General features: G+C 36.9%; 1 protein-coding gene across 1 annotated transcript in view; it reads left to right on the forward strand.

Moving 5' to 3' along the window:
* Positions 1-202: 202 nt before the first annotated feature.
* The window catches only part of LOC133516603 (retinal homeobox protein Rx1-like), a 69,250-nt gene continuing 49,282 nt past the window's right edge, over positions 203-20,170 (forward strand). Inside the window, exon 1 of the mRNA XM_061849614.1 lies at positions 203-828. Within this exon, the coding sequence (XP_061705598.1) occupies positions 507-828 (322 nt within the window). The 5' untranslated portion in view covers positions 203-506. The remainder of the gene's footprint in view (positions 829-20,170) is intronic.

Consider the following 20,170-nt stretch of genomic DNA (forward strand, 5'->3'; position numbering starts at 1 on the left):
GACTAATTACATTGAAAAACAGTTACTGCGACCGATTGCTTGATGAATTAAGGCATCGATTTTGTAATTAATTTAAATTATTGCATATTTCAATTATGTAACATACCTCCTTGTAAATGATTAGATATTTACAAGTCATACAATGGGTTCTAATAGTAACTATCGAAGTTGATTTAAATATAAAAAAAAATTACATACCTTATACCAAGATGTAGGTATACCAATCAATTACCTTACCTACTGTAAAAACTTCAAAAGAAAATTTCGTTTACATCTAATATTCACAATAAAAGTAATATTTCACGCTATAAGCAAGAATGTAAGTTAACAACCGCTATGAAAGGCTGCAGCGCGACACCTCGCACAATCAACCCAATCAGAGGAAAAAACTATTCAGGCGAGGGGGCTAATGCCAAACAAATCTCGACCCCAAAATTCGCACTTTCCCCCACCCGAGGCCACGCCCCGTGCTCCGAGCTTCAGTGCTCGCTGCGCCGCGCGCGAAGATGGACGCTCCCCGCTACGGGAGCGAAGAACGTGACACAAGCAGTCCCGCGTCCCGCGTTAGCACACCATGTTCGAACTCCTCTATAAATGTGACCGAGCCTATGAGCTTAACGCAACACCAACAGAATCTAGAGACTTTAAATAGGATGGGGATGTTCTTCCATGCACAGCAAATGCAGCTTAGTCAGCTGGATGCGGTGAAGAGCAGGCTGCTGACGCCGCCGGGCCCCCGGCACACCATCGACGCCATATTGGGGCTCAGTGGACGGCCGCTGCATGAGGAACCAGTGCCCGTGTCGCCGGATCCTGATCAAAGCGCCGGTGAGTGTGTGTCACGTGTTGTGTGTGTAATCAGGACAAATAGGTAGGTCTGAGACAGCTGGAGGTGAAGAGCCGGCGGGCCCGCGGCACACCGTCGACGCCATCTTGGAGCTAAGTGGACGGCTGCTGCATGAAGAATCAGTGCCGGTGTCGCCGGATCCTGATCAAAGCGCCGGTGAGTGTGTGTCTCATGTTGTGTGTGTAATGACAAATAGGTAGGCTTGAGATAGCTGAAGGTAAAGTGCTGGCTGCCGACGCCATCTTGGGGCTCAGTGGACGGCCGCTGCATGAGGAATCAGTGCCGGTGTCGCCGGATCCTGATCAAAGCGCCGGTGAGTGTGTGTAATCGGGACAAATAGGTAGGTTTGAGACAGCTGGAGGTAAAGTGTAGGCTGCCGACGCCGCCGGACCCGTGGCACACTAACGACGCCATTTAGGGAGTCAGTGGACTGCCGCTGCATGAGGAACCAGTGCCGGTGTCGCCGGATCCTAATCAGGGTGCCGGTGAGTATTTTGTGGCTTGTTTTGTGTGTGTAATGAGGACAAATAGGTAGGTTTGATACAGCTGAACGCGGTGAAGAGGAGGCAACTAACGCCTTCGAGCCCGCGGTAGTGGACGGCCGCTGCATGAGAAACCAGTGCCGGTGTTGCCGGATCCGGATCAGACCGCTGGTGAGTGTGTCTTGTGTTGTGATGAGTGTTTGGACAATAGGTAGGTTTGAGCCAGCTGGAAGTGAAGAGCCCGTTGCCGGCGCCCGCGGCACGCCATCGACACCATCTTGGGGCTTAGTGTATGCTGCTTGAGAACCCGGTGCCCGAGTCTCCGGATGCTTAAAGCGTCCCATCATCATCAGGGCAAAAAGATAGGTATTTTTGTTTACGCATGCGTTTTTTTGGTGGTTTTTCAGTAGTTATACGAAAAGTGCTGTTAGTTAAGGGAAATTACAAATGCAAAATAATCAAGCTCTTTTTACTTATCGTAGGTAGGTAGAGATGTGACCACGAAGTAATGAATGATACGTATTATACCTATGACAAAACATGTAGATGGGAAAAAGTGAAGGTTGTCTGGAAGAGATCGCTTTTTAGCGATAACACCGCCTGTTGTTGCTTAGTTATTTTATAAACAATATTATTATTATCTCCTTTATTTATCTTTTTCTCTCAGATTAGGGTTTTTACAATATGTATATAAAAGTAAAATATAAAAACACTTACAAAACAATACCAAAGATATAAACACATTATAAAAAACCTAACCTAGGGTGCCGCCAGCAGCGCCAAGGGCCCAAGCTGCCGGTGGTCAGGGCCGCAGAGAGAGGAACTATTATTATTATTATTATACTTTAGGTAATTGCGAGGAATATATAGCAGACAGTAGGTTGGTAATAGGCAAAATAGGAAATTATTAAAAAAAAATCCACCTGTGTCGTCTATGATTACCTAAAATTACAATGTGGATTGTGGATTACAATTGAGTTTTTTTAAAGCATAATAAACTGTATTAGAACGCAAAACAAAAACTTTTTGCAGCGTATAAATACTACAAGCGGTAAATTAATAATTCATATAATTGCGGTAATTAAAAGAATGCGTAAAATTTTATTTGGTGTAAGTGGACGGCGCGTCGAAATCTTTCGCGAGACGCGACGCGACGCGACGCGACGGCGCCCTGCATGTGTATGCATAACGCTGGCATTCCATAACATTACTTGTAAAATATAATTCGTACTTAGATTACCTTTTCCACTATGTTTTGAAGTAAACCTAAACAATGCATTAATTTACCAATTACTTTTCCCTGTTACACTTTGGCTTGGCGAATCACCAAATGTGCAGGTATCGATATCTATTTTATTTTTAAAATAAAATTATTTGTAACACTAACCCACGCCAAATGTACTTACGTTAAAATAAATAAATATAATTAAAAAAGTATGAGTAATGTCGTTGGCTATTGACAGTTTTAGAACGAAAAAGTAAAAAGTGATCAGACATCCCGCTGACTTCAAGGAAAAAATCGTTTTAAAATTACTGCAGTTTGATAAAATATGTGTAAAATAAATAAAAAATAATTTATTCATAAATATTGAAATCTTAATGTTTTCCGTCGGGGATTATTTATCATTAGACATGCGAAGTATCCGATTGTAAGTCCTAATCCTAAGGAAAAAACATGGCCATAGGTCTATTACTTTAATTACTAATTTTGAAAATTTACTTGTCTGGTTTGGTTTCCTCGCATTCGATATGAAAAGTAGAGTGTTCAACTCGGGTAAAAGGCATTATTTCCGTCTCGGACTATTGGCACTCTCACTGCGTTCCAGCGCCAAACTACCTCGACAGAATACACATGTAATTGAATATAGAATATATTCAATCATTCTAAAGGAAATTGCTAATAGGTTCGATTGTCCGATGTTAAAGCACTGGACCGAGCTAATTAAAAGTGTTGCGCAATTTATAATATACATATATTATATGATGTATCAATGTAGGTATATATATATTATAAATTAGCTCATCTTGTTTAAATTATATTTATAAATACTAATACTAGGTTAAGATATTTTCTTGTTGTACTAACACTATGGATACATTGTTTGTCCGAAATAAAGAAATTTATTATTATTATTATATGTAATTGTTTAACAATCTACTATTAAACATGAGCACGTTTTTAAAGGCAGGGACACATCAAGCCCACGTACGCAACGTTATGCGTTATGTCAATCTGAACCCTGAAATATGTATACCTAGAAACATACAAATTTCAGGGTTCCGATTTCATAACGCATTATGCAATGCATTATGAAAACGATTGCGTACGTGGGCGCAGTTCATCCCTAAATAAAACAGCCTTTATTTCTTACAGAATTAAATTTAGAGCACCAAAAAGTAGTATTGTTAGTATCATGAAAAAAAAAACGAGAGTAGGTATAACAATTATAGTGATAGTAAATTTTAAGATAACAAAAAGTATTATAAGAATTAAATAAATCATAAATATTAAATAAATATTATAGGACTTTATTACACAAATTGATAAGTCCCACAGTAAGCTCAATAAGGCTTGTGTTGAGGGTACTTAGACAACGATATATATAATATATAAATATTTATAAATACTTAAATAGATAGAAAACACCCATGACTCAGGAACAAATATTCATGCTCATCACACGAATAAATGCCCTTACCAGGATTTGAACCCGGGACTATCAGCTTCGTAGGCAGGGTCACTACCCACTAGGCCAAACCGGTCGTCAAAACATTATTCTTATTTGTTTCTTTTTCCTATGAGTTATTCTGCAAGAACCCCTCTAAGGCAAAGGCCTCCTCTAAGCTAAACCAATGAACTCTGGATTTAGCAGTTTGCATCCAGCTTGGACCCGTTGTATGTTTGATTTCATCCTCCCACCCCCTTGCTTTCTTTTGCCTGGTGGTCCCCTCCATGCGGTCACACTTTTTGTCCATCTCTGGTCTTGAAGGCGCGCGACGTGTCCAGCCCACTTGCATTTCAATGCTAGAGCATATGCCAAGCCATCTGTTGCTTTGGTGATGTTTCATATTTTAGTGAGGTATTCTGTATACATATTCTTTTTATATTTAACATAGTTACTGCGCTCCATTCGGCGCTAGTACAGTCAGCATCAATAGTAGCGGATGAAACAAAGCGCCAAAAGTATCTGATATTCCGGATAACTTTTCCAAATATAGATAAATCTCTAAAATTTACATTCAAAACTATAAATTTTACCGTCTTAATTGTTCTACATATATAACCACCACATTTTGCTAAGCTGTTTCGGAATGGTAAATACTTTTGAAACCTTGTTTGATCTGCTACTTTTGATGCTGACTGTACATACGTAGTAATTGTATTTTGTAAATCCTTGTTAAACTTCCATGTCTGACAAGTATACGTCAGGCATGGTATGAGGCAAGTATTCATTACCTCTTGGTCTTCATATTAATTGCTCTTAAAGAATTATTTTAAGCTCCAGTACTTATTCAAACATGAATAAGTACTGCTTACCACCAGGCGGGCCGTATGCTTGTTTGCCACCGACGTAGTATGAAAAATAAATATATTTAAAGAGGTTCGTCGTCGTCGTCGTCGAGGTACAATTGATTTATATTGTTATTTTGAGATACAAATATTTACATATAATATAAAAATCTCTTTGCAGTAACAGTTGTCAAATTAAAAATTGTCACAAAATGGTCGTTTTATAACATTCAAAAAAATCCTGTTATACCAAATAAATGGTAATGGTAAGTGCTATGTGCAGTATGTTTTTGACCTCACACAAGATAATTTATGTAATATAGTATGTCACAATTTTCAAGTATAGTAAAACACCATGTCAAAGAAAAATAATATGCAATGTCAAAAAAAAATACATATAAAAATCAAATTATAATAAAATTCCTAATTAATAGTTAATACAATATACAACAAAACTTTTTACAACAAAATAAAACATTTTAATTGCGTTTGATGTCCTTATATTCTCTAACAAAACAGCGATTAATAATTTGAATGGGCGTGTAGCAAGTGTAGCAACGGCTACGTGGTTATGCCGTCGTAGCATGCGCTACGCGTAGTAGCGTCTGTAGTCATATAGCACTAGCCTACGCCTGCCACTTTGGTCACGTAGAAAAAACTGCACAGAGCCGATAAAAGCCTAGAAAAAGTGATCGTGGTCGGAAAAATGGAAGGTGCAACACCTAAGGGCCGCCGCCAACTTGATGATCTGACTTACGGACCGATTCGCAGAATGAAGAATGAAATACGATAACGATACGTTCTGGTTTAGACAAGCTCTCATATAGCCATCGTTTGTATGTCGTATAATTGACAGAAGCAGCTCGATTCGGGCAACCAATGTCACTTTGACGTTAGAAATATCGTAGATAGATCTTAATGGGATCACAGCGGAATCGAAATAAACGTCAATTTTGAAATGTCATTTAGTTATCGATCTTTTAAAGATCTTTCCAAGATCTTAAACGTGTCTTAATCATTCTTCGAATCGGGCCGTATATTAAGAAGGCCACCTCAGGCAAACTGCATCAAGCGGTGAGGGCTACCGGAGAATGAAACCGATGGAGACAAATAACAGGAGCTGCAAAACCAAGTGGTCACGATCCTCAGTCATGAGAAACTGACAAAGAAGAAGTGGTTAAATAAAAAAAAAAACCTTATTGAAAAAATTAACATCTGAAGTATGTTCCGAGGTATAGGTTCAAGGTCCCACTTAAATTAATGCATTTTCTTTGAACCGATGTTAATCATCAATTCTAAAATATGTATTTTTTTCTTAACTTCTTTTGCAGGTTTCGAATTCCATGAGATATTAATTATTACATGAGATTTTTCTTTTATATATTTATCCTTTTAGTATATGAGTTAAACGTATATGTACTCGTATAAAAAATAAAATCGAAAGTCGAGGAATTCGCCTTCCATTTTCAGAAAACATCAGAAGAGTAGCGTTTTCAAATAACATTTTCCTGAAACACTCCAAAATTAGGCTGTAAATATGGCACTTCCTGTACGGGCTGGTAATATCTATCCTTACGGCGGCGGTGATCGGCCGCTTCCCGCCGGCAATCACTTTGCCTGCCTGCTCGGAGAACGGGAAACCGCCATGGAAATATACCTCATTTCCTGTCACACCTGCTATAATATAAAAAAATCAAAGACTGTTGGTTGTTTCCTTCAGAGGATTCAGAGGTTTCAATGACCTTCAGGCAGGATTAATGGCGAATAAAAATATCACTCAATAATAAACAGCCTAAACCCATTGACGAAGTTTGATTGAGCTCTACTAAGTAAAAAAGTTTATTATAATTCAACCCCTGAGGAAGTAGAAAAGGATTAATAGTTGATGATGATGATCTTTCCGGCCGATTTCGACCATGGCGACCACTTCGACTCCTAGTTAGCTCGGCGCTCATGCGCCCGAAGATGGCTGACATAGCCGATCTTCGAGGTGAACCCCCGCGCACATTGAGGGCACGTGAGGACACCAGCTAGGTAGTGGTAGTGAATGTACGCAGGCTGGCGCGTTTTCAGCTCGTCGCGCTTAGCGTCGAGGTCAGCTTTACGTTGCTCCTCGAAATCGCGCACATTGCCCTGCACCAGCCTGCGCCACTCAGGACGATGTGCTGCCAAACCTTCCCACCGAGAGGCGTCAATGTTGCATCTTTTCATGTGTCGTTTCTGAACATCTTTGTATAAATTAATAATAGTTATCTTATTGTTGATTTTTTTTTACTAACTAACTAGGTTATGATATATTTATGCAGAAAGAAAAGGAAATCACCCGCAAACTAGCCCCGTCAAAAATTTCCTTGCGCTCCGAACTGCGTTAATTGCCACGCTGAATGGCTGGGGATATTGGGTGTGGACCAGATAACATCCAGTTATTGGTTTTACAGAGTATACCAAAGTTCTTGTTAAAATCCTCGCGCTGAAGTTGATACCCGAGTTAACGAAAAATTCCAGAATTGAACCACAAGCAAAACACATTCACCGTACCAACCCGAGGGCAACACTAACTGTAAAAATTTACAGATTAAATCCAAACAAACGCTATTAAATATTTATGTATGTATGTATATATGTATGTATGTCGCTTTATTGCACATAAACAGGTAAACATAAAACAGCAAAAAATCAAACGAAAAAAATTTCAACATCATCGAAATTCATCATTTACAGTCAATTCTGTCAATATAAGAGAAAACTCAAAATTTGCATCTAACTTACTTTTGGATACCTCTCTTGTGGATAAAATGCAACTATTTCATTAGTTTTGAAGAATAAACAGTCTTGACGAGCTGGTGTAGTGAAATAGTTATTTGTGCAACAAGAGAGGAAAGTTAGCTTTTCTTGCGAGTGTTCGCGAGTGATTCTAAGTTAGAATCTTGAGCGTAGCGAGGGACTCAAAAACACGAGATGTAAAATAACTTTGCTCTCGTGTGACACATACAACTTTTTACCTCAGTAGTGAGAACATATAAAAGGTAAAAAAATTAACATCAAGTAAAGTTTTTAATCCTGTATTCATGGCCTACACTAAATTAAAAAGCTACTTTGTCCCACGCCCTGGAATGAGGAAAGTAGACTTGTTCGAGCTACTGAGGTGAAAAAATATTTTATGATTTCTACACGGCAGAGGCTAACATTTTACGGTGGTGCACTCGTATTAGAGCTTATCTCAAGCCTTCGTCTGTCGCAACACCGGATGCTGAATCGATAATGTTGCAACAGTAATAGCTGGCCTGCGCCGGCGCCGGCTCGGGCGCTGACAGCCGTTTCCTGCGCACACGAGTGTTTGGCTACATTAGGTTGCGAAGTATAATTATTGTTTTAAATTGCGTTGTTTTAAAAGTTTTCGTAATGAGGTGATTTTGAAACCTAAAGGAATGCGTTTTGTTTCATGTTCATTGAGATACATTCGTATTGATTTGCCTTTTCATCATTCGTTTTCTTAATGTTGTGTGAACTTATAGAATGAGCACCTTTCTTCAGATATGTTGTTTGCTTTTTGCGATATCATTATTAATTTACTTCGATTCTTAATGTAATATTTTATAAAGACTCGAAGATAATGTAACCTTGTTAGAATCAAGCAATAAAATCAGAGAATCAAAAAGTAAAATTGCAACTATTACTAAGTTGTGAAACATATATTATGCCAAAATCCACTTTATCTTCTAGATATTTTTCATGACAACTTGCTTAGACTAAAAATAACTTTGACATTATAAGCAGATTTGTTTCCACTTTTTCATAAAAATAATTATTTTAAGCATCTACTTGCATATGAATTCTTCACGAATCAAAAGTCATGCTTGTATAGCGCAGCCTGTTGTACAAAGTGTACATTTTGCTCTCTTTGGACTACACATTGAACAAAGATGTTTTTGAACAAAGAAAACTGGTAGCCGCGGGAGCGCCGTATCAAGATCGGGCCCCATGGTCGCCATCTTGAAATTAGGGGGCAGTGGGTTCATCGAGCAGATTTTTTTGAAAAATCATAGTGCGTTTAAGATAATACTAGATAACACTATGCTGAGGCAAGCTCCTTTTTAACACTCATGAATATTTCTCCCTCATATATACAACTCAATTTCTTTGTTTTTAAGTCTGAATTTAAGGCTTATTTGTATTAAATGTCACTGTCTGTTAACTCTGCCATTTCATGTGATGTTGAATAAAAATTTTCTATGTCTATGTCTATAATAATAAGTTAGCCAAAAAATAAAAATAGCAATGTTGAGGCCTTTCTCTGGTTATTAACTATAGTCTCAATCTTTAGGTAGTAATAAATAAATAATAAATAAATAAATAAATATTATAGGACATTATTACACAAATTGACTAAGTCCCACAGTAAGCTCAATAAGGCTTGTGTTGAGGGTACTTAGACAACGATATATATAATATATAAATATTTATAAATACTTAAATACATAGAAAACACCCATGACTCAGGAACAAATATCCATGCTCATCACACGAATAAATGCCCTTACCACGTTTTAAACCCGGGACCATCAGCTTCGTAGGCAGGGTCACTACCCACTAGGCCAAACCGGTCGTCATAATAATTAATGTAAACAATGTGTTTTTACATTTTCGGGTACTTGAAACATTTATCAATTAACCAACTAAATAGAAAACTCTCTGGATTTCTTCATTCATAGTTTTGCTTTAACCTATTTCATTTCGTCGTGTAATATTTTCATTTACCCTCAACTGGCTAAATATTCAATCACGTTTTAAGTTCTTTCCCAGGGCGAAGTAATAGCAAATATTACAAAACGAAATTACTATTCATTAATCAAATCATCCCGATATATTCCTATTAAAAAAATAGCACGATTACAGCAGCTTAATTACGTTGAGTAAGTAATATATCGCAGTAAAACTTCTGTAAGTTCTGGCACATCAAGTTAAATTAATTGACTTGAAGAATTTTCTTACACAATAAAATAAAGAAGAAGAAAGACAATACATTTATTTATAACAAACACGGATGACAAGAACATGTTGACAATACAATGTATACCATTTAGCGCAAAATGCCATAAAGGGGTCACAACTCAGCATGTAGTTGGCAAGCTGGCAAGCTGGCCAGCGCTGTTCTTCCGTTGTGTTATACGTAATTGTGGTGTGTTTTTATTTTTTAAATACAAGATACAGACTATGGAGTCTAAATCCGGACCGCCGACCTTTTTGATTATTTGCTTATTTAATAAACTCAAGTAGAAACGGACCGCGATGGTCATTATGATATAAAATAAATTGGTGACCCCTGCAGTCTAGTAACTTCTTCGATTTAAAACAACTCTTGCTCGATAGATTTTTTTCTATCGAGCAAGAGCATCGAGATCGTAAGCATAGGTCTGAAACATACTATTATTGTTATAATTCTTTTTATTAGAAATTGCTAAAAAGTAACAGTTGTATTATCAATTATATGAGGCACTCACGGCTGTCCGCCCAGTGCTTAGCGAGCTGCGACCTGAACTCACGGCGCCTTAAAACACAGTCATTTGGATTTTTTAAATTATGTTCCCGGTTTCTCAAATATGACTTCAATTATATCTTGGCTGTGATGTTGGGATTCTCGAAAAATCGTATATGACAAAGTTAAAAGTAACATTTTCGTCAGTAACCAGAGTAGGCTTTATTAGTTCTAATATTATAGCTGCATCAGTGGGTCCTAATTCAACCGTGAGCATAACACTATATGAACTACGAGTATAGGCCGCCTTAACAGCCTTTGGGTAAAAAGAAAAATATCTATAAGTAGTTATTATATATATGTATATATATATTTCAGCCATATTTCAGCTATATACTCGTATATATATAGCTGAAAATTACGGACTAGTTGGAAGCTTGGTTGTTTGCTGTCTACTTACAAGTCTTACAACCGACGCAACGCAAGCTTTATTTGAGCTTATTGTGAGATTATGTTTCATTTCTTAAAAAATAATACCAATAAGAAAACTAACCTCCAAAACATTGATCGCCTAAACGGGGTCACTCCGTTCAGTATAATTTGTGTGAAATTATTAATTAGCCAATTAATTTAATATTATCGCCGATCTACAACCAGCATGCAGTTGACTGAGCCAACGTAGGCCGTATGTAGTGGGAATAGGGGTTGTGAGTGGTCAGTTGCGGGTGACACGCGACCTGGTCGCGGCTAATTCTGGTTGTTATTCTTTTATTTCCGACGCAGATCACTTACCGACTGGATTGAGTATACAGGGACGTTTGTGTATGCAAAATATTCTCCCAACTAATATACTCTATACCTAAGACTGCTGGTGGTCACCACACATTGCCGCTGAAATTCTCATTTAGAACTAGCTTCTGCCTGCGAATTTATCTGCTTGGAATAATGATGTTGATTGATATAACCCTGTGTCCTTCCCCGAGCTTCAAATCAAACTATCGTTAGCAAATTTCATCCAAATCTGTTCAGCGGTATAAGCGTAAAGAGGTAACAGGCAGATACAGATAGACAGAGCTAGTTTCGCATTTACAAAAGAGGAGTTTTGGCCGAAGGATGTCAAGTTTTTTGTAGTGTGATTTGTAATGTTTAGTTTTAAAATATGTTATCATAATATGTATGTTAGTTTTAAGGTATTTATCTATGGGCCTCTAGTTGCCTGAAATAAAGGTTTTCATTTCATTTCATTATAACATTTGTAGGGATGGAAGCGGCACTGTTCATTTCGGTTGCATTCTATTTCGAAACTTGTGTTCTTATAAATCAGAAATATGTCAATAAACAGTGGTTAGAGGAAGTAAAGTCCCGGATAGACGTGCGAGTAAGTTCGCGAACTTACAGCTCGACGACCTTTTTCGCTCGTGTGTGAGCCTAAGTACGCGTACTTTACAAGCGAAAAAAGTCGTCGAGCCATAAGTTCGCGAACTTACTCGCCCGTCTATCAGCCACTTAAGAGTTGTTGCAGGAAAAATAGTGTAGGATTTAAACTGAATAGTGCGACTTATGACTGGTCCTGCTGACAATTACAATATTAAATAATGAGAAAATATGCGTACTTATAAAAGAATACAATACAATACTACATTGTACACTTCACATCACTACGTGTGTATGTTAAGCAATAAAAAGCGGCCAAGTGCGAGTCGGACTCGCTCATGAAGGGTTCCTTTATGACGTATTAAAAAAACTACTTTCTAGATCTCGTTCAACATTTTACCACTTTGGACACACATTTTACCACTTTGGTAGTGTCTCTCGCGCAAACTATTCAGTTTAGAAAAAAATGATATTAGAAACCTAAATATCATTTTTGAAGACCTATCCATAGATACCTCACACGTATGGGTTTGACGAAAAAAAAAATTTTTTTTTAATTTTATGAAGTATTAAAAAAACTACTCACTAGATCTCGTTCAAACCAATTTTCGTTGGAAGTTTGCATCGTAATGTATATTACATATTTTTTTTAGATTTTTCATTCTGTTATTTTAGAAGTTACAGGGGGGGGGGGACACACTTTTTTTCATTTGGAAGGTTCTCTCGCGCAAACTATTCAGTTTAGAAAAAAATGATATTAGAAACCTTAATATCATTTTTGAAGACCTATCCATAGATACCCCACATGTATGGGTATGATGAAAAAAAAAATTCTTTTTTTAATTTCATGACGTATTAAAAAAAAACTACTTACTAGATCTCGTTCAAACCAATTTTCGGTGGAAGTTTACATGGCAATGTATATCATATATTTTTTTTAGATTTTTCATTCTGTTATTTTAGAAGTTACGGGGGGGGGGGGGGGCACACATTTTACCACTTTGGAAGTGTCTCTCGCGCAAACTATTCATTTTAGAAAAAAAATTATATTAGAAACCTCAATATCATTTTTGAAGACCTATCCATAGATACCCAACACGTATGGGTTTGATGAAAAAATATTTTTTGAGTTTCAGTTCTAAGTATGGGGAACCCCCAAAATTTATTGTTTTTTTTTTTCTATTTTTGTGTGAAAATCTTAATGCGGTTCATAGAATTCATCCACTTACTAAGTTTTAACAGTACAGCTCTTATAGTTTCGGAAAAAAGTGGCTGTGACAGAATCGGACAGACAGACGGACATGAGGAATCTATAAGGGTTCCGTTTTTTGCCATTTGGCTACGGAACCCTAAAAATGAATGAACAGATTTAGATGAAATTGGGCACACAGAAACTCATCCTCCAAGAAAATGAAAGGTGGATAAAAGTCATTACGGGAGTATGTTTGATGACTGTGACTTTTCGTGGACGCTTAATGATGCGTAGTCTGTTAGAAATAGTCTGTGTTTTCCACGTTCCTGATTACGAAGCTTATTTGTTTGTTATGAAGTTAATTGGGGGAAACTATAACCTGAAAAGGTTACGAGTTTGCTTATAATGCAATAAGTGTGGATGTGTGTCACGAATGTGTATGTATTATTGAGTGTATATGTATTACTTCTATTATTTGGTGTGTATGTATTACTTCTATTATAATTCGTTCCATTTACAGAATTCTCAACAATTTTAACTAATGTCTGCGCTTGTGTATTAAACCTGAAGAAGAATATTTTGAAGATTATACGTTTAGTTTTAGTTAAATATTGTAATTTTAAATTTTGACATTTTGAATAAGACGTGTTAGTTAGAAAAATAATGTCTGTCAATGTATTCTTAAGTCCCCTACTCATAGTGTTGTGTTCCTGCCGGTGAGTAAGGTTGCCAGAGCTCAACGAGGGTGGGAGGGGGTTAGGGTCGGCAACGCGCATGTAACTCCTCTGGAGTTGCAGGCGTACATAGGCTACGGATACTGCTTACCATCAGGCAGGCCGTATGCTTGTTTGCCACCGACGTAGTATAAAAAAAAACTAAATATATTATAAACGGCTTAAAAATCAGTTACTTAAAAAAATACCAAAACTTTACTTAGTACAATATCGAATAATTATGATTAAACAGTGATTACATACGACATTTAGACTTTAACATCTACTTTTAGATGGCGACTTTTAATATTAATTACTCATATATTAGATTGCTTAAACGTTAAGTCATTTTAAGTAGGTAGTCAAATTTATTTAAATATTTGCTCCTACAGCACGCCACCCTGTATACTATACAGGGTGGCTGGATCTATTCGGTTCCATACAGTGCAACTTGTTTACCCAAGACTAGCGCAGATATACACAAGACCTCTCCCGAGTCCAGTATTTATCCAGCACTTGAGACCTCACGAATCAACCCCCCAATCAAATTATTGCAAAACTGATGTTGATAATTAAATAAATAAATATTATAGGACATTATTACACAAATGGACTAAGTCCCACAGTAAGCTCAATAAGGCTTGTGTTGAGGGTAATTAGACAACGATAACAACTATACTTAAATACATAGAAAACACCCATGACTCAGGAACAGATATCCATGCTCATCACACGAATAAATCCCCTAACTAGGATTTGAACCCGGGACCATCGGCTTCGTAGGCAGGGTCACTACCCACTGGGCCAGACCGGTCGTCTAAATAATTCAAAATATAAAGTAGACAATATAGATTTCTTAGTTCATTTAAATATTTGCTGCTGAAACAAGCCACCGTGTATTATATACAGGATGGCTTGATCTTTTAGTGTCTATATAGTATTTGATATAATATACAATATGCAAGTTATTTACCCAAGACTAGCGCAGATGCATTCACGAGTATTTGTCGAGTACTTGACCCTACCAATCGATACCCAATCAAATTAGGTTAGGCTTTGGAGCACAGACTATAGACTGAACTAGATTTAGCAAGCACACTAAATAGTTTAAAAACTAAGAGAGATTTTGCAAAAGTACGACGACAGATTTTGCAGTAAATTTTTTCCAAAAATGCTTTTTATGGAAACACAAAATAAGTTAGATAATTTTAAGTTTTTCCAACTCGTGGAAGCATATAGACAATCGCTTTAGACTTTTTACATTTCTCTTGCATTACCTATACATTTAGTAGAAATAATAAACATGAAGGAATAAAAATGCTTTATACCATTTATTTTATTTCTATTTTTTTAATATTTAATCGTAGTAAACCATGTGACAGTTAAATACACAGAACAATAGCATCAAGCATGAGGCCAATTACAACCTTATATGTTGATATCTAAATAATGTCATTTTGTTATAATTCGCTGGTACTTGTGAAACACACGACCTAATGATAACAATGTGTCATCGTTTTAACATCGTATAAGTCAGAATTGGCCTCCATGACCAGGAAGTTTTTGAGTACTGCACACACTTACGTACCGTCAAGTAATTAGGTTTTAGTGTCACTTTTTGCCAAAGTAAAAACAACAATTTGAGACACAAAGTGTGAACAAGTCACAGTGACAACAATTTGAGATCCCCATTAGTGGCACTTACAGCGTCTAGTTCATTGCATGGTCTGTGGTGGCCCCGGTTTACAGCCTATGGGCATTTGTTGCCAATTTAGTGACATGTATAACTTATGTATATGTGTGTGTGCGTTGATTAAGGCTGCGTCGGTGACTGGATTGCAGCGACCATGTCCGATAAGGCTGTGGCTGGAGACAGGCATGTGGTGAGTGCGGAATTAGGCATGAAGTCAACTTGTGTTGAAGTTACTGCGATGATTATCGTCCTGGTTTGACATTGTAAATACCAATGCAAGCAGGAAAATCGCTATTGGAGTTATTTATGTCCCGATTTTTTTTTTCGTGTATTTATAATTTCTCATATTGTACTGTGAAAGGTATATGTAAAGGTCATCATCATCATTTAAGAGCATGGCTCTTGTCGGTGGAGTAGACGCCAGTTTTCGCGGTCCTCGGCCAAGTTCTTTAGGTCCCTGTAAGACACGACATTTACTTTTCCTTTTAGTTGCTGCGTGTAACTTGCTCGTGGTTTTCCTCTTCCTCTTCTACCTTCGATCTTGCCTTCCAAAATAGTTTTAAAGAAAGTGTCGTGTCTTATCAAGTGACCTATCATTTTTCCTCGTCTATTCTCTATGGCCCTCAGTAGGTTTCTCCTCTCTCCAACAATTCCCAGCACTTCCTCGTTCGTTTTTTTCTCAGTCCAACTTATTCTCTCCATTCTTCTCCACAACCACATCTCAAAAGCCTCCAAGCGTTTCCTATCCTTCTGCCTCATTGTCCACGTTTCACACCCATACAAAGCGATGCTCCAGATGTATATCTTAATTAGGCGTTTTTTTTTTATTCTTAGATATCTTAGCCTTTAGCAAATGTTTTTTGGCGTTGAAAGCTGTTTTCGCCATTGCTATCCTTGATATTATTTCATCTGTACATCTGGAGTCTTGTGTAATTAAGCGGCCTAAATATCTAAATTTGTTTACTTGTTCTATATGTGTCCCTCTGATGACAATTTGTTCCTTAACCGGGCGAAATTTTGAAGCAATTAGTGTTTTAGTTTATGTAAAGGTATGTAGCTCTAAATTTATATCTAAGTATATCATACATGTATCATATTTATCTCTTTGATAGCAGCTTTAACATTTAAATAAAAACGTAATAAATTGTACAAATAATTAAAAAAAAAAGTAAAAAAAAACTATCACTTCTCTCTTAAAATCTTAAAGTATTGTCAATTGATAGGCAAGTTTTTTTTATACCACGACGGTGGCAAACAAGCAGGTGGTACGTCTCGCCTGATGGTAAGCAGTCACCGTAGCCTATGGACGCCTGCAACACCAGAGGTATTACATGCGTGTTGCCGACCCTTTAAAAACCTGTACTCTCCCTTTTTTAAAGAGCCCCATACTGTAGCCCCTCGGGAAAACCTCGGCAGGAAGCTCATTCCACAGCGCAAGCGTTCGCGGGAGGATATTCCTCTTAAACTGCACAGTACGCGACCATTTAGGTTCTAGGGTGTGAGGATGACCACCCTGCCGACGGCGAGCGGGGCGGTATAGAAAGCGGCCGTTGGCATCATCATTTCAGCAGCATTTTTGTTGGCAGTTTCATTTGTTTAAACGAAAATAAACAGTTCTTGATCTGCTTATTCAATATAAAGTATAAACATTCGACGCCTTGCTAGCAAATATTATTGTCTGGATAAATTAATTCATGTAATATAGGTACCGAGGCAATATGGCTATGGTATTATTAGTAATAACACGTTGAATATTGATAACAAATATGCTATCAACAACTACTTTAACAATGTGTGCAAGTACATTTCCAAGTTCCCTGAAGCTACATGAAGATCATCAAAGTTGCGCTATCAAACTTCCCGCCGCCCGCCGCCGCAATACCGCAGCCTTATCCCATTCTATTATAGTCCGAGCACCCCCATTATAGTCCGGGAGCCGGCCCTCGATGATTCCTCATTCGCTTCGGTTTTCGATCATGATTGGCTGCCATCATTCGAATCAAGTCTGTAATGAAGTCAATCCCAATTCGGTTTGATGGAATCGAATGGTTACCCAGTGGTTTCAATTATGAGGACATGCAGACACAAACAATATCAAAGTTGTTTACATGGTGCTGTATAATTTCTGAACCTTACTCGTGAACCACTGAGGTCATCTAAACTAAATAGATATGTAGAGTCTAACTTTGTTACTTAAAGTGAGGAATTGTAATTATAAACATATGAACGTATTTCTTAGTGTCCTACCGAAGTTTCGGTTTCGGCAGGTTTCGGCATAAAAACCATGTTTTGACTTGTATGACTTCTTAGATTTTGTAATTATTATTAGAGTTATTATATTTGTGGATGGATTGGTTTTTCGCTTCTTATTCTTGTAATAATAAAAAAATTATAAAAGTCAAACGAAAGGACAAAGCTACGGTTAATAGGTATATATCAGATTAACCCTTTTCCAGGCTGCACTAATCTCCAACGTTTTCCCAAAAAATACAAATATATTCCAATTAATCCAGCTCTGATGATTCAATTGAAGACAAGTAACATTTCCTGAAAGTGTAATCTAATTTGAACCTTAAATCGAAATGCTAAAGTTGAAATTCTATTGGCGCGTACGTGTGTGAGAATCGGTCGTCTTCTTTCCTCTTAAAATTAAAACTCGGAATACATTTCTTCTAACGTACGTTTTTTTTACAAAATTTAGTTTATTTTGTACCACTTACGCGAATTATAGGTACTTATTTGATTTTTCATACGCCTAAAAAAAGGCAATTTTAATATTTTACTTACGTCTACAAAAGTTTCGGTATCGGCCGAAACTAGAGCCAAAACCTAACATTCACTATCGCCAAAAAATCATGTTTCAATCGGACACTAGTATTTATATGTAACATTAATTATGACATTACCTCACTTTGTTATTGCAAATGGGATGCAGAGTTAGTTTGGTCTCTACTGTACCTATTATTTTCAACTATCCTAAAAAAATAAGCAGTTTCCTGAGTACTCTTTTTCAAGTAGTATTTTTTGGTATTCAGGAATATACATTATATAATCACTATTTAATTATTGTGTTACATCCTGTCAATAGAAAATTAAGTATTGAATACTTAAACAACAAAAACTAGTCTTAATATGACTTACGAAATTATTTGATTGTCAATTTACATTTCAATTTCTTAACGCCGTCAGTCGTTCGCCAAATCATTACCCAACTGAAACTAATTAAAATTATATTCAGTACTCTCAATTAGCCGACGAGCAGACAATCAAATTACGATTAACATGGCCAGTCATTAAACTGTCAGTATACAACGCAAAGCCAAGATAAACTTTAAGACGACGTGATATGGTTTAAATTAGAACGGGAAGCTTGATGTGAATAATCATTAAAGCCGAAGAGCTTTAATATGTAGCAAAACGACAAATCTGACACGTGATTAGGGTTGGCCGTAAAAACGGCCATTATGCCGAGTGTTGCCAGATTATCGATAATTATTACAAAAAATAGATCCTATCATGATAATGCACGTCTTAATGCGTTGCCCATAATATTTTTATTTGTTTTGTCGGCCGAACAGTTGTAATCGGACCGATCTTAATGCGTGTGGCTGTCTTGCTCGCACAGTGGGTTGAGTGTAGGAGCGAGCGAGACAAAATAAAATCAAGTTTGATCGCTCAATTTGTTAGTAGTTGTCGCTTTGGTTTTATTCTTAATCGGGCTCGTAAGTGACAGTTGACACACAAATACATGTGTTTGTGAAACACGGTTTTGTTGTTGGTTTGTTGTAATTGCCGATGCTGCGGCCACTCAAGTGTGGGAGTGAGATTTGATTAGCGATAATAAATGAAATTATAGATACAGGTGTTCAATACTTCGCTTTTACTGATACTAAGTACTGGGCACTTTTGAGGATATACGTTTTAAGATGTTATCACGACATAATTGGTATTGGAATTCTTTCATAAAACTAGCTGACAGTAATTTTCTATTAGTCTGATTGTTACTTTCTCTTACTTCAGAATTTTAATTGTAGGTACCTACTCAATAAATAAAATTTCATTGAGGTAAATGGTGCATTGTAAAGAAATATTCATTTCTAGTATGCTAGTGGCTCCGTGAGCTGTAGATCTCGCATTAGGATTAATAAACTTAAAAATAGTAAAAACAAAAAAATAAATAATATGAGTTATTATCATAGCGTACTCACAATGGTCTGCCATGCCATAGACGCTAATGGTACTTCCCACCATTTTGAAAATACGATAGAACGAAACGACTGAAAAAAAACTATTTATTAACTGAACCTGTTCACAAAATTTAACGAGAATCGGTTGCGAATTGCGCCATGTAGAGGAGAATATTTGGATATACGAAAGCTGTTTGCCGGAGTCAAAACGAAGACCTTCGCTAACGCTTCGGTCAATGATCTATATATTGTAATTTACTTACGATAGCTATGTTTCCTTATTGAAATTTTTTACTCTTATTTTTTGTATAAACTTGGTTACTTTTTGAAATATACGTTATTGGGATCCATTGACTAAAACAGTAGGTAAAAATAGTGTACACAGTCATTTCTGCTTACTTGGTGCGTCTGTGTAAAGGTGCATCCACACTGCAGCACAGTGTTGCTCCACAGTTGCTCCACAAAAAGTTAACTGCGATGTGGATGCACCTTAACTGTGGGCTGGCAGCACAAGCGTAGACAAAATAATTGAATGATAAATGCACTATTTCCATATTCCACACGCGCCCGCAACAAACCGACTTTCACATAAACATTGCGTGATGAGATACCAGTTTATATTTTATACAGAAGTTGTAATAATATTTTGTAAAACAATTTTTTATACAACCCTGTTTGTAAAAGCTTCAATAAAG

The sequence above is a fragment of the Cydia pomonella genome, chromosome 3 (genome assembly GCF_033807575.1).
Source record: "Cydia pomonella isolate Wapato2018A chromosome 3, ilCydPomo1, whole genome shotgun sequence".
NCBI lineage: Eukaryota > Metazoa > Arthropoda > Insecta > Lepidoptera > Tortricidae > Cydia > Cydia pomonella.